Source organism: Athene cunicularia (genome assembly GCF_003259725.1).
Source record: "Athene cunicularia isolate RWA chromosome Z unlocalized genomic scaffold, athCun1 chrZ_part2, whole genome shotgun sequence".
Lineage (NCBI taxonomy): Eukaryota > Metazoa > Chordata > Aves > Strigiformes > Strigidae > Athene > Athene cunicularia.
Genome location: NW_020799143.1, coordinates 9,287,058 through 9,303,744, shown reverse-complemented (window position 1 = coordinate 9,303,744; position 16,687 = coordinate 9,287,058). Strand labels below are relative to the sequence as shown.

Genomic DNA, 16,687 nt, shown 5'->3' with positions numbered 1-16,687 from the left:
GTAAACCTTATCACAAACAGGATGCTTGGGGACTGCGTTCCTTATTATTGGAATCACATGTATTAATTCAGTCCTACTGAGTATGTTTTTAGTCAGCTCATGTCAAAGTATCAGTGATTAACCATTAACACTGCTGCAACTCTGATAGAAGGCAGAATTTAAATCTGATTTTTAAAAACCCAAACAATGAAACAGAAAAACCTTGCACGAATTTTTCTCTAACAAAGGAAGAAAAATTTAACATCAACCAAAAAGAGAAATGAAAAAGTCTTGCTGTAATACTGATATTCCTTCTATTTTTTTCAAACAAGTAGAATTTAAATTTGACTTCATGTCTATTTAAAGGAGTAAGAAGGAAGCAAGAAAGCCTTATTTTTTGTTACAGGCTACACTGGATACCTTTCAAACAGGTGAGCAGAGTACCACCACAAAGCTACAAGGCATTGGTATCTTGCTCCTACTTTAAACTGACAGCAAATCAATTCTGGTTAGAGCAGAAAGAAAAAAAGAAAAAAAAAAATCTTCAAGAGAGCCCTGAAGTCTTCTGGGGGAAGGCCACATATGCTGCGGTTTCTACCATCTTAGCTCCATGCAAGGCTGTGCTTCACAGTTTGGGTTAGCCACTAAAGAGGAAACTAATTTCGTAAATTCTGTGTCTACTTGCAGAGATGTGCTAAAATCACGGCTGCCCTGCACATACACTGAAGACAATACCATAGTATAGAATAAAAGGATGCAACAAGAGCATGCCACAGCAGTTCAGTTCATCCTTAAGCTCTTACTTTGAGCATATAGGAGTAGCCTCAATTATTTCAGTAACAATGTTCCCATAAACAGTGTCAAGCAGAAATGTTTGCAGAACTGAAGCCTTTACTTGGTGATGTGTTTTAACAGCTTCACAAAAGATGTCTATTTTCCTCACCAGATGTAAATCACTGTTATTCCCTCCCAAGACATCAAAGTGTCAAAATAGGTATGTGTCAATAAAGAAATAATTGTAGTTAGGATTATACTCTTTAGATACTTCGCTATAATAATTTAATATGCTTTTCACTGAAATGTCTGGCTTGCAGAGCTTCTTTTAGATTAATTTATTTTTCCTTCCCATCTCTCAGATACTATCTTTATATCTGTGTTTTAATGCTAGATTTACCCAGGTCTGTTCTATACCACTGTCACGGTTTTACAGCTCATTAGCTCTTGCGGATATACTATATATACGGATATAAAATTCTGCTATAGTATTTTCAGTTTATTTAGTTTTGAACTACTGAGAAACAGCATTTTAAGCTCATCAACACATGTTATGAAACCCAACCCACAAGTTACCTAAAGACAGACATACATTTGCCTCCAGTGTTGATTGTGCTCTTAATTAAATGTAACAAAACCCAAAGCATCTATGCCATTACCAATTAAACTCATCAGTAGAGATTTATCATTGGAAACAAAGAGTTTTCACCAAAACATTTAAATACTGCTACATTGCATATTTTACACTTTTTTATTATATGTATTTGTTTTTCTGACAACTTGAACATTTATAATCACTCCCCATAGTAATGAGTCCCTCTATGGTGAAAACACTGAGCTCTTCAATGACTTCATCACAGCAAACTATTTCATTTTTTTAATTAATCCATAATTTGTTAAAACTGTTCAGTGGCAGTGTTAAGTAAAATATGAGTACGTCACCAGTTTACGTCCCCTAATGTGGCTATGGTCATTGTCTAATTTGTTACAAAATCTTTTTCTTGTTTTTGTGAAAATTTTCCCATTAAAATAATATATAAAAATGCAACGTGAAATCCACAGGGGGGAAAAAAAATACAGAACGAGGCAGTATTTTTATGGCTGAAAACAATTCCATCACAGCAGACCATGAAGATCAGAACACAGTTCCTGTCTCCCATAATCCTACACCCATTATTAAGCGTTAAGAGTTACACTACCCATTTAAAAAATGAGTAATATGTGAAAATGTGGAGACAGCAGTAAAGTTACAGATTTGTCATACACTGCACACAGAAACTTTGCGTCTCTTACTTCAGAAGATTTTCCATATGAGTTATCATACTACCCAGTAGTTACAATTTACCCTGTCACATAGAAAATTTTCATGTTTTGAAGGTGGATTAATGAGAAAAGAGTAACCCAGTGCATATTTACACACAAAATGATAAAAGCTTTGCTGGTTAATAACAAATCTCATTTTTGTCTCATTTAACTAATGGCATATGGAATTTTCCGCAAGGCATATGGTACTAATTAAACATGATAGGAGTCTCCCAGATAGTCAATACAGCCATGAGGTATCCAAGGAATGCTTCCTTTCAGTATACATTATCTATGTATTGATTTGATAGCCTGAATGCATAAAAGCCCTGGGAACTACCAATGTTTAATGATGTGGGAACAGCATTTCAATTCTTATCTGTATGAATACTGTGGTTGCTGAGGAAAATTCTGAAATACTTAATGAACTGGCAAATTATGAACTAACCAGGACTGGTTTATTTTCATTCATTCATTAATCACTGCTTCTGATATTTATTCTTAACTTTTCTGTTTACATTTAGAAGACTCTTCTATGACCCTATATGCCAGAGAGGAAGAAATTAAAGATATCCCCATATTTTTTTAATAGAAACAATAATCTAGGTTCCATACATTTTAATGGCTTTAATGAACACCTAAAATATAAGGTGTGTGATGCTAATGTTTTATTTTGAAAATTCTAATATACATAATGTGTATAAATACACCTTCATGTGTTTGACACCAGCTGTGCTAATTAAAATATTTGTTCTATTGTCAGTGTTAGATATGGGTTAATGATTAACTTTAAATGTAAATCCACCGGTATATAATTTTAATTCCCTTTTCAATTCAAGGATATCAGCTTTCTCTAGCATACAGAAGGTCAACCACTGAAAAAGTTAAAAAAATGAAGACTGTGTTTGTCCTGCTTCATAATAATAACCAGGTAAAACAACAGCAGCAGTGAATTCTCACAGTCATTACCTGCTTACTTACAATATCCTAAGCAAAATAAAAAATAAAATAGTTGAGTTCCTTGACCTAATGGGACAATGGTAAATGACCTTCCAGTAACCAGAACAATTCTGTGAAAAAGAACAACGATGTCTCAACATCACTATATCTAGCATCAGTGGGTTATTTTTATCGAGACACTTCTTGAGCAGTAACAGAGCAGCGGTTTGTATTCTGAAAGACAGGACTGATCCTTTCGTAGATCCAGTAAATTTCAGAGTAGTAAAAAAAGACAGTACAATTTCAATAGTGCTCTGAATTGGCCAACTTAATCTACCATCATTTGCAAGATCTACCATCACCACTAACGGAAAGAAAACTGCTTCCTAGTGCTCCAACTGTTAAATATACACTCTGCTTTTGATAATGAGACTTGAGAAAAACCGGTGAGAGTTAAGCACCAAGGCTGTCACTCAGTTTTAAAGCATCCTAGTATAAAGTCACACTGTGAATTTTATATATAAAGTCACACTGTGACTTTTATACCCAAAATAAGACGAGATTAAAAATAAACCTGTAATGTTATTAATAGTCTGCTACAAAACAGCCTAACACTTAAGATAAAAAAGCCATTTGGCAAATAAAACATGGTGACTGAAGAACAAATTCTGGACAACAATGTTATTTTTACACTTTCTGCACACTGTGCTGGAAGGTGTAACCAGTACCTTACCTGACTACAAAAACATCGCACATACCCTTCTCTCAAAGGCTCTAATTTAACAGGTCATTTCAAAATATTTTCAAAGCATATGGCAGTATTACCCTGTAAATTTAGGATTCTCTGCTCTTGACATGCTGTATCAGTGAACTGAAAAGAGCAATAACATTTAAGGTGGCTGAATTCTCATTATGTAAAACAAGCTGCATTTTCCTGCTCTACCCACAAGAGTATTTCTATTTGTGCAACATAAGATTTGTGCTCTGTGCCTTACTGCTCTAAGATTTCAAATATAATTTTACTTTAAAAACACACAGGTCCTTAGAGGTATTTTCAAACTGAAATATCATGCAAGATTAACAGTTCTTCACACATCAAGGAGTCTTTCTTTCCTCCTGTATATTGCACCAGACATATTGAAAGCCTATGTATCCAAGATATATACAGTATGCTAGATATCACTGAAAACCTAAATTGAGAAGGGGGAAAAAAAAAAAAAAAAAAGTAAGAAAACCGGCTTTTAGTTTAGGAGCAGTATTTTTACACAGCTTTAGAACACTATCTGACAACCTATTTGCAGGTTTGCTCTAATTTAACAGATTAACACAGCTTCCCAACCCTGCCTTCCTGCATTTACATACCATGCATTATGCCCAAAAAAAGGAGTATACAAATAGAGATCCTTTCAGCCTGTCTAGCCTGTCATCAAAACCAGCATTTTTCACTGATAAAAACAGAATGGAAGGAATCAGACCAACCTTCACAATGTACGTCACACCAGGTCCCAGGATCTTCTCACTTGAGTGCAGCCATCCTCGAGAGGGTTTACTGACAAAGCTGCTACTTTGATTCCAGTCTTCACCTCCTGGGTGCATTTCCTCTGACCGTGTTTTTTTCCCCATACTCATCTTGCTCACGTCCTGCTGAGAACACGAAGTGGCAGAGACAAGGTTACATGTGTTGTCTGAAGCCCCTGCTGCTGAGCTAGAAGCACTCGAGCTTCCCTGCAACTTGGAGACAGCAAGCTCCTTTACTGCAGAGGAGAGGTTTTTGATACCCAAAAGGCTGCCTGTGTTAGAGAGTTTCAAGTGGGACACTTTATGGATAAGTGTACACAGGGTGGTGGGTCCATCTTCCTGGTCCTTGCGAAGAACATCTGGCGAGACCAGGTACGAAGGTGCTGTTGAAGTCGTAGCAACTGCTGGGACCTTGCTGTTCATGGACAAATTGTGAATAAGATCATCAACTGATGTCACCGAATCATTCCTGAAGCGGTTATACTTGGTACGTTGAAGCATGCCCTTCTATCTGGTTTCCTGCATATGTTCTGGCAAATTTGATGCCAAAGCAGGAGATGCCTGTGCTAACATAGCAGGCAATTCATAACAACACGGATGGATAACAAGATTTTGGGGTAAAAAAAAAAAAGTATAAGGAAAAACAAAAAAAATATTTTCAGAAATTTCTTATGGTTCCCCGTTAAGGTTGGGTGAAGTAACAGTTTTCTGTGACAGAGATCCCAGTCCTGCTTAGAGCTGCCAACTCGCTCACAGCAAAAGCATGACTCACACAAATGAGAAGGACCCTTTTCAACAAAAGGCTCAGTGAACACTGCAAATCACTTCCTGTAGCAAAAAAAAAAAAAAAAAAAGGAAAAAAAAAAAGAAAAGAAAAAAAAAACCATCCACCCACTTACAGCACACTAGCACCAATCAATTCTCAAATTTCCTTTTCCTATCTTCTCAACAGATATTTTCTTCCAACCTTTCATTCCTCCCCACCCCCCCCACCACCACCCTTTTGGTACCAAAGCCAATTACCTCTAAAACTGAATTAACAGCCTTTATGAAACACCACACTTTATTCTTCAGTGTAAATGTTCTTCCACCTCACATATCTGTGAATCTATAAAGAAGTCACAATTAGATAGCAAAAACATGGATAATATTTACACTTATATGCCCCCCTCCCCAGCAAAACACAGGCACCTTAAAGGTTTTCAGAACAGATGACAGAACACAGAATATACACATCTTCCACAAAAGCAGCCTAACAGACTTTACAAGTGCCTTTGTGTCAATGCTGTCTCTCACAGAAACTGTTACATCCGATTTTTGATAAGAGAAAGAAATTCTTCTCCCCTGTTACTCCACAACAACCTTCTATTTTAATGCAGGAATTACATAAGTACCTATGTGTGAAGAAAAGTATTTTTCTGATGTCCAACAACAGGCTTAACAGATTTTTTTTTCTTTCACCACTGATACTCGCTCCAAAGAAAAACATGAAGAGGATCTTCAATTCACTGGAATGTTTGGTTTAGTTCTGAAAAACTGAAAAAAACTAAAAGAATATTCAGAAGTCGAGGTAGCAGCAAACTGACATCCTGCAGTGAAAAATAAAAAAAAAAATGCACCAGGTCTTATTAAGCATAAATGTCAGCCACAAACACTTGTTCAAAGAAGAAGCAAAACATGCAGAAAACAGATATTTCATCTCTCCTACGTTTTTTTTGAAAATACAAAATGTGTACAGCATTGTGATACTCAATGCCCATCACAAGCCATATGGCTTCTATAAATTGATTTTCTTTGCAAAACATCTTTTGAATGTAGGACAATACACTCATTATAAACAAATTCAGACCAGAGAAGTTGCATACTGCAAAGTTATTTTTTTAAACAAATTACTAAATGCAGCACAATTTAAAGGGAAAATCCTGTGGAATTCCTTCCCTCTCCCATGACTAAAGGCTGCGGTATACAAGTACAAATGCAGTGAAACAGCCAGCTCAAATACAGGTATTTAATTAGTATATTCATGACACATTAAATTAAGTCAGCACCTCTTATCCCAGCAGTGATGAGTAATGGCAATGTCCTAGTCAGTGTAAAAGCAGGTTTCTAGTGATCTGCGGAATAGCCTTTCATCATCACACTGCAAACCTGCTACAGCATCCACACAGCATTCATTCCTCTCTTCATCCTCTTAGTATAGCAACAGCAAATATACACACCAGATCCTATTTTTACGTGTCCCTACTGCCCAGAAAACCCTACTGCTCCCAAATGGCTTTCTTCATTAGAAGCGGCTAGCGAAACTGCAAAATGTGAATGAGATTCTGTGCAAGTGAATGAAAGGGCTGGCTAGCATCCCCACATTTCTGTGAATGAAGCGAGGCCTCGCAGCCTCTGCCAGGCAATCCCTTGGGTGCTCACCAGCCCAGCCAATACCAGCCGGCTTTGATGACTCATTCAGCAAAGCCTTGCTAAATAGTGGAAGATCCCATTTCAAGCACAGGCGGCACCTTTTTTGCAGCAACACCAGAAAATGAAGCCGGCGTCTGAGCAGACGAGGGTGGGTCGCAAAGCTCCCGTGGAAAAGGGACCGTTGCCGGAGAAATGCATGGGGTGTCCACAGGGGTGGCAGGTGAGGAAAACCAGGGAGTCAGATCTGAGTTTCTCCCCGATGTGTTCATTCAGCCGGTTCATTTACATCCAGGGATGGGAACATGAATGTGCACATTTCGTTTGATGTTCGATTGCTCTCTGTGTACACTAGCAGATTCACAGATTTTACAGGTTTGTCTTCAGAGACCCCTGATGCAAAAAAACACAAACAACCAACCTGCTTGGGGGGAAAAACAAAACAAAACAAAACCAAAACCCAACCCAACAACAACAACAAAAAACACCCGCATATACTTATTTATCCTATTAGCAAAGTAGGTATTTAAAAACAGTATGATTATCAGTCTACTGAAAGAAAGGCAGAGAGAAAGCTAGAGAGATAAAAGCTTCCCAGAGCACCAAGCAGAAGGACTAATTTCTGACACTGCTTCATTGGACACAGAAATACTATTAAGACATCTGATGGATGTTGAGCTCTACTGGAAATCTGACATTAGACATTGCAGAGGAGTTATAGCCACTGAATTATGCTGTGCTTAAAATCTGGTACTCATTTCAGTGTCTGATTGGGAACTGGTTTCCACTACAAATCTGGTGCTAAACTGGAAGAACTGAACATTTTAAAACCTTGCCTTTTATAGTTCTTGGGACTAGAAAAGGTAGATAATTTTGCCTTACAGGCAGCAGGTTCAAATCCAACTCCAGGAAATAATGAAATTAGAAGACCCTGTAATAGGCATAAACTGCAATTAAAATTAGAATTTAGTCAATTCTAGCTATTGCCAGAGCATTATAATGCCTTTGGTATTTCCAATAACAGGCCTGTAGCTTGCACACTGACTATACCATGCTAGCTTTAAATGTTTGTTACTACTATTATCATAGTACTACTGATAGCAAGACATTCAAACTGCCATTTCTCTCTAATCTCTCCATCTGCAGCTGTGCTAGGTCAGCTAGTTGAAAATGAGCCTTTTTCCTTTCTTTTTGCAGGGATATGAGCCAGACACTGCCACCATGAGTAACAAATGACCATTGAACAATGATTTAATTGTTGACTCGGTAATAAAATGGGAGGTGGAAACTCAATGTTGATAAATGTAAAATAATACATAATCCTAGCAATACATACACACTGAGTGAGTGTACACAGCCTCTAATGAACTACAGCATTTCTTACGAACTACTGGTAATTTTGGCATCTCTGACCATTCCCTCTTCTCTGAATTTTTTCTTCATTGTTTTTTCAGTTATGTTTTCTCATGGATCCTCCTCTCACTCTGACGCAGTCAGTGTCTCGTGACTGTTCCTCCTTTTCTTCCTCCAGGTGGCTCTCGGGGATTCATCCTTAGCTGCCACCTTTTTTCCTTCTGTACCTTTCCCTCTGCAGCTCATATTTCAGAAGCCAGTAAGTTTTATTAACAGCAAAGGGTAGGGAAAAAAAAGATACTGGAGGGAAAGAGTAGAGAGAGGAAAGGGGAGAAGCTACATTTTGGTTTCCCTTGTTAGGATGAGGTTTAAAAGGATTTAAATTGCTGCAGATCCAAAGGTAGGAGACATTGTCAATACACACACTAAACCAGCTAAGATGGTGTGGTCACCATCAAGAGTTAACACAGGCAGTACAACTGCTACATTCCAGTACCTGTGGTAAGAAACTCCCTAATGCAAAAAAGGTGACATTAAGTGGCCCATATTTGGAGGAGTATTGACCATATAATCACAATCAAGCAAAACCACCTAGTTCCAGTAACACACTGTGGTTAAATATGTACTCTATACAAACAAGTGCTAGAAACTTAAAATTCTGCTGAAAGACTGCTTCCATTTTGAAAGCTTATGCCCAGTGGCAGTCAAATTCCTTGTGGAGTAAACTGAATTTTACAAAAAAAATGAGCATGAAAAAGACAATGACTTGGGGAAAAAAAATCCAAATTGAATTTGGGTTAGCTATATTATAAGAAACAGTGAATGTGTCAGACAAACTTAAATATAGATGTTGCCATTAGTTTTAATTGCAGCACACAAAACATAGCCATAGAGCCATTGTAGTTGACATTCCTCTTTACAACAAGCCCTAAATAATTAACATTACTATGATTCAGCATCTATCTTCATCCTCTTAGTATAGCAACAGCCATCAGCAAAGAGAGTGCTATTCCTCACATTGTAATATGATGGATACAAGCATTAATGCTCTGCTTTAGTAAATCATCTTGCAGAATCTTTAATATCACAAATGGTCAATTTCTCACATAAAAAGATAGTGTTTCAATAGTACAAAGATTTCTAATATCCTGTGGAGACACTTATTCTGTTGATTAGTTAATTGAGAAGGGAAAATAACAGCTTTCTTTGCATGAGATACATATATACCAGAAATCTCTTATCCATGTATTAATCAGCCTAATCCAGCTTTATTTGAGACAATGTCCAATGATGTAGTTACAGACAAGCAACATAACACCAAGACAAGCTAAAAAGCATTATGATCTAACCTTCTTAAGAAGGTGTGTAGCTATGATAATTTTAAAAAATTCTAAATAATTTTATCTATTCCATTTGTACATATCATATTCTGTCTTCCTCTGTCTCTGATATACCTGCACACAGAGCTCAGTTACATGCTCCTCTGATTTCAAGGGAGACTCATCACATAGCTGATAGAAATATTGAGAGGCACTGAAGACAGTGTCATTTAAAACAGCCATGACTATATACCTCTACTTCAAAATATTTTGCAGGAAAACCACATAAAACTCGGCTTACATCACTTAGATTTTTTTTCCTTACTGGGTGTTCGAGTGAGACCTCAGATTACTGTTCTATGGAAAAAAAACCCAAACACCACCAAGGAAAAAACAAGGCCTGTAGGCAAAGGCTATGGTCCTCCCCTAGCAAAACCCCAAAACAATTTTAACAAATTCTAGTTGATTTATTTTTACAAAAAACTGCTGTAAATTGCCCCATCTCCCTTTCATTCTCGCCCCTTCTCTCTCACCCAGAGTTTTTCTGTTTCCGTGGCAACCTTATTGCTAACGGTGGGCTGCACCAGTAAATGGGAGCATTATCTGTGGCTTTGCAAGTTATTTCTCTGGAAAACCACATTGTTGGAAGTATCACTGTTTAAACTCAGTGATCATTAATGATCAACTTCCAACTTAATTTAAATCAGTTACATGTAAAATTAAGGTCTGAAATATGCCTACAAATTTCTGTGTGGATGCTTCGACTTTGAGTCAGAAGCTGACCTAAACAAGGAGGATGTTTTTTTCTGTTAGTTGAAAATACTGAAACAATTTTGTCTTAAGACACTTTCACCCTGTGAAATATAACATGAAATATTTGGACAAAAATGAAACTTGTAACTCCTTCTGCTCCATTTGTGGTTCCTGGGGGCCTATTGTTAAAAGTCAACATACTATAAAGTTCAGAGTAAAGATGGATCTGAGATAATACCCGAATCCAAACACGATACTAAGCTTTTGCACATTTGTACATTAAAATCTTCAGCACTAAATCAAATTTGTAACATGGGACCTGGTCTTTAGAAACCCCAAATTTTTACAGTAGATTATTCTTTTCTCTAAGCCAGCCCCTGAGATGAGAAAGAGAAGAAGCAGCAGTGTAATAGGGCAGTATTTTCCAAGTACAAGCTAAAGCTCAGCCATGTCTGCTTGCATGTACCACAGAACGTTTTTCAGTGCTCTTCCTCTTTCTATGTCCCCAGCTAAGGCCAGGAGCCACACTCCAGCTGGAGCATCAGCCCAAGCAGGGTCTCTTTTTCCCAAAGAAATACCTCCCAGTCTTGTTTTCTTCTGTGTCCACAAACTATCACAGGGTTGACAAACTATACTGTATTGTGAATAATGTAATAAGAGGCCTATAACCTTCTCTCTGGACCTATGATGCACTCATACTGATGATGGAAATGAGAGTTCTTCTAGGCATATATGCAGTACTATCCAGCTGTCTCCAAGTGTTTTTATTTAAATAATCAAAAAAATTGGAGATCTGGAGAAGAAAGTCAACAGCAACCTAGTTCACTGACAAATTATGCAAGAAATCTTTTTGCTGTCTTCCTTTGATAAGGAGCCAGTCATTTACTTATTTGTTAACCCAGAGAATTTTTGGTCCTCGTTCATGAGATATATTTAATAATTCAGTTGTTCTCTTTTCTACTTTGTAATAAAGTGTCTAGTTTTGTTCTGGTGGGTTTTGGTAGAGTTTTTTGTGTACTTTCTTTTTATTTTGTTTAGAACTTATTTTCCTAGGAATGGATTGCAAAGTTGCTTTAAAAAAACCTGTATATGAAGTTCTGACTTCACAAGTTTCCTACTGATTTCAATAGGAGTGGAATTATATTGTAGGTTTCCCAATACAAATGCAAGTCTGGGAATTTTAATTGTTTCTGAATTTTTGCACAAGATTTCTTAGGTAAACTGATTGAAATGTAGAAAAATACATATGAGGTTATCGGTTCTTAAACTATATTTCATTGTTTACCGTTCAAAACATGTTTATTTTTCTGAAAATCTAAATGGCTTTATTTTTTCCTTGTTAAATACATGAACAAAAAATTTAGTACATACGCAGTGTACATACAAATACCTGTTTTACCACTACAAGATTTATAATCCAGTTTCTACTCTTCATTAGGACAGCTAAATACTGGAAAGAAAAGCATCAATGGAAAGGATGATGTGGAGAAATGCACAATGCTCTTTTTTTGTAGCTTTTGGCATGAGGCAGGGCTAATTGTACCTTGTATGAGCAAACAGCAGTCCATTAACAATACTGAATTTTTCCAAATCCCTATGTTCCCCCTCCCCTAATTAAAAGGGTATAATCCAAATGATAAGAACTAAAACCCAACAAAGAGTGTAAATGGCCATCTTTGCCTTATGTTACACACCTGTATATGTGTAGAGATTTGGTGGGAGTAGCAGAGCTGTTCAGCCTGCTCTCACCCTCCTGACTGCACTACCTTTGCTGTGTTGACATAAAATGCATGCTGTGGCATCTGGCTGAAGAGTAACACAGACAAAATGGTTGGTTTTTTTCAACCAGAACAGTTCTAGACTCTGAATCACTAAACAAATTTAACTGAAGGCAGATCAAGGGTAGGAGTAAGCAGCCATAGAATGTGAAGAGGGAGAGGAGATGTTATAAATTGCATAGGCCAGGACAAATGCCTAATACCCACTTGCATCAACTTCACCATGAAAAACAACCCACTAACTCATGCCACCAAACCACAGATTTTCTTGGCAAACAAAGAGTTACGCGGCATACTGTATTTATAGCAAAGCCATTACCGATCAGCATTTGTACTGACAGAATTCTAGCAATTCTGCTGCAGTGGATAACAGCGCTGGTGGAGGGTTATTCACAACAGCACTCATCCTTGCGAATTCAGAATGTGGGGTACTTTTGCATTATTTGTACAAATTGCTGGTGTGAGACACTGTACCTGTTTATGACAATGCTGCTTGTTACCTGACCTGAAGTGATGGTTAAATTCTTTCTGGATACAGTCACATGGAAGAGGCATCTGCAGACACATATATACGTGCATGTGCACAGGCGTGCACATATGCATGCATGTATTAAGGCTGTATTCTTTTCTCAGCTAAGTTGCTTGCCTTCCTTACTTTTGAGTCAGACTGCCTAGGTATGACAACAGGTATGACAAACAGGGTAGCCAACCTGCGAAAGACCTGGCAATGGAGCAGGGGTGTGTGACGGGATTTAAAGAGCTTTTTAAATGATTGCTTGTCTGGACTGCAGTTTACAAATTCCATTGCTAGTAATGTGAGGAAAGGCAAGAAGTAAAACAGCTGCAGATGAGAAGACTGAGAAACTCTGTTTTAGGCTCCATGCACTGAAACAGACCAGAAGCAGACCAGAGAGGAGCATACTTCGTTCTGAAAAGGACTCCCAAGGTTTAAAAGCATTTAGAGTGGCAGAGGGCAACAAAGATGTGTGTACTGTCATCCACAGCAACTTGTCTATTTCTTTGCTATAGCAAAAGTGACTGTCTCTAGGCTCCATCAGAAGATGTTTGCTCAAGCAGGACAAGCCCCTGAAAAGCTTTTGTACAATTAAGGCTGAGAAAGGATGGAAGCTACAGGTAATCTGAGGGTCAGCATTACTCCAAAGGACTTTGGGCACATGAGCTAGGACAAGATTTCAGTAACAACAAAGACATGTAGCAAGGATGTGCAGCAGAGAGGCTGGTCCCAGAAACTTGGCCAGAGCAGGAACTGAAACCCACTGGCCAAGCACAGCTATTTGATGGGTATACAGGTCAGAGGAGCTATCCCAGAATGGAAGAAAATGGTCAGCCATGAGGGTCTTTTGTGAAACGCTTTCCTCAGTAGCCTGACTCCAGAGTTGCACAGGGTTCACTAAGAACTGGGCTTCAGCAAGGCACTGATGACAGGACAAAGAAGTAGAGGAGAAATGCCACTGGCAGAGACACTGACCCCAGCTCCCAGTATCAGAAGGGAGAAAAGGAAACGGGATGTTGAAGGCCCATTATGGCAATAAGTAAATCAGAAGGAAAAATCCTTCTAAGTGGCATTGAAAACAGCCTTATTACCTGCTGGCAACAGTAGTGCTTTTATCTCCAGTAGTTCAACAAGTTTAAGCGACAGCACATCTGTGAGACTAACTGAATGCTATCGTTACATTCAACATCTTAGCACTGTGTAAATGTTAATCATCTGCTGTTACTATTCACTTTGACTGGGATAGGAAAGAGTAACGATCTATACTGTTATCAAATGACTGCATGCCACTGAAGCAACCTGTTAAGCCTCTTCTCTAACAGTTATTACTGACCACCATGAACAGCAATTGCCCTTACACTAATATTTGAATATGACTAGCAGCACTTTATGTCTCTAGGACTACCAAAACAATTCACAGCAATGCCAAAGCTGCTAGTATACCCAAGTGTGAGAAACTATACCAATAAAAACATGATTTTGCACATAACATTGTGTAAATACTAAGAGCCTGCTTTTGTGGAGAACCTGACCAGCATATCTAAACTGGCAGAAATCTGTTGTTTGCATGCACTAGGATTGCCATGTGGCTACAAAATCCTTAAGTACAATTAAACTAAAACCTCAACAGTTAATACTAAAATAAGCCTACTGTACAAAATTTTGTATCAGAATAAATATACACATCTGTCTTCCATGCAGTGACTCATATCAACGTGAGTTCACAGACCGCCATGATGACAGTCTGAGAGAAAAAGAAGATATTAGAAGGTTTCAGTACAGTGATATGTAGTTAGGTGGTAGTGTTCCTAGACAGACACTCCCTTATCTTGCCAATACCATTTTAATTTTATTTTTTTTTTTAACATTTTTGGCCAAAAGTATTTTTTAAAAAAAAGCAAAATAATGTTCTGCTAGAAGAAACTCTCAATAGACGTAAAAAAGCATAAATTATAGTTATCTGCTCTGTGCTACCTCTCCATAACTCTCTAGCATGCAGACACTTTCATCATGTATGTGTACACACAGTCATTCCACACAATAAAACTTTCAGTCACACAAAACTAACACCTGCCCTCTGCTGTCCAAGACGCAAAAGAAGCTGGAAAGATCTTTTCCTTTCTACAGAGCACATTAACTCTCTCTACAGCATTAGCATCTACGGGCAGCTAAATCACCAGCCTGCATATCACACCTAGAAGCTGAAGTAAGGAGAATGAAAAACTTGTGAGTCCCCGCAAGGCCATCTTATGGCAGAAGTGGGCCTTCAGAAAGTAAAACTACAGTTTAATCCTGTTTAAGGGTGGCTACATCCTGCCTGCCTGTCTCATCTCTTTCAGGAGCATACTGAACCAACCAGCAACTCTATTTTCAATTGTTCCTCAGTTTTTCGTGCTTTTTGAAAGAAAGTAATCTATAAAATGTCACCAATAGATAAAATATCCTCCTCAGCCTTTAGGGGGGTCCTTTATGGCAGAAATGGTGTTTCCATCACTTAAGGATGAATATAAATTGCCAGGAGAGGTGATGCACAGTGAACAGAAGCATGACGTTACTGTAAGCAATGTAGGGAGGATCATATGTTTAAGCTTTCTATAATTTTCAATTATGTCCACAAAATTATTCTGTAGCTATGAACAAGCAAACAGATCGAAAGGATAACTAAAAAAAAAAGAGGTACATTCTTCATAACATAGATAGTAACAATCAAAAATAGAGGCATTTTTCTATTTCCCATGACAAATTCTCCCTTTTATCAAATAATTTTTAATTCAAGGTAATAAAATCTGAAACTTCTCAGTACAGCAGATGTCCAGAATCTTATTAATAAATAAATAGTGGGTTGAACCGGCAGAATATTCATTTGCATCACCAGAGATTTTACTGAAATTTACCAATATGAAAATATTTAAGGGCTGATAAGTGCCTTTTTGAGAAAGCTATATATTTTCTACATCATCATTAATTTGTTTGTTTTGAATAGAACTTTGGCTAAAGTAAAGTTAAATTAGTTGCTAGGAAACTACCATAAAATTGTCCTTTATGTATACACAGTGACTAACAATCAAATATCCTTTAGCCTGGTTTTCATTCTGTGGTTACCTCTGTAACTGCTCAGTAACTCTGTAACTCTACCCGTGCATTACCAGTCAATTAACAGTTAATGAAACCCCTGAACAAATTCAGCCAAAAACCACAAAGGAGGTTTTAAAGATGTTAACTAACAACACATTCATGGAGTAAGCAGGCAGAGAAAAAGCTGAAATTCTACCCATGCCTCCAGAGAGGAAGACACCATAGTGTTAGCCTGTATGTCTTCAGATCTAAAGCTTTTAATAAACATGCTTTACTTATTATCCGATATATTACCAGTACTGCAAAAATTCACATATAATGTAAAGACATTGGCAATATAATCAACATGGTTAGCAGGAGTTGTTCTGCTGTGATTGTATTGAAGTGAAAAAACTGTATTATGCCATAGAGCTGTGTTTACACTTAGGAGTAAGAGTGATTTTTCTAATGTAAGTTTGGAGCTTCAAACCACTTTCTCCAAAATTCAGAGACTGCTCATATGACCTTAATCTATTATCTCACAAAATATGCTAGCCTACCTTTCACCAGTATCTTTCTGCAGACTAGGATAAACCTGTCATAAATGCTTAAAAGAATCACTTGACAGTACCTCAGCACATCACTGTACTTCGGTCCACTTGTTTTTATTATGGTTATCTCAGTACGTTTCATGCTAACAGTTAAAAATTTAAAACCTGAGTTTGCCAAGTTCCATAAACTAAAGCAATTAGAACCAGTTCAGTTGATCCATCACAGAACCATCTCACCGTGATCATGAATACTATCACTAATTAGAATACAAACCTCAGAATTCCTCAGTATTTTGCCAAATCTCAACCACTGGTCCAGTTGTTCAGTTGCACATTCATTTCAATATCACTAAATACGACACTATGCAATTTGCACTTTACCAACAGGCTTGAAATAAGATTAATCCTAATATTTAAAGTTAATAACTCATAGAACAAAAGGTA

At 37.5% G+C, this 16,687-nt stretch overlaps 1 protein-coding gene across 1 annotated transcript in view; it reads right to left on the bottom strand.

Annotated features, from left to right (window-relative positions):
* Window positions 1-5,313, bottom strand: part of SHC3 (SHC adaptor protein 3) — a 59,552-nt gene extending 54,239 nt beyond the window's left edge. The window contains exon 1 of the mRNA XM_026866464.1: window positions 4,474-5,313. Within this exon, the coding sequence (XP_026722265.1) occupies window positions 4,474-5,013 (540 nt within the window). The 5' untranslated portion in view covers window positions 5,014-5,313. The remainder of the gene's footprint in view (window positions 1-4,473) is intronic.
* Between the last annotated feature and the right edge of the window lie 11,374 nt (window positions 5,314-16,687).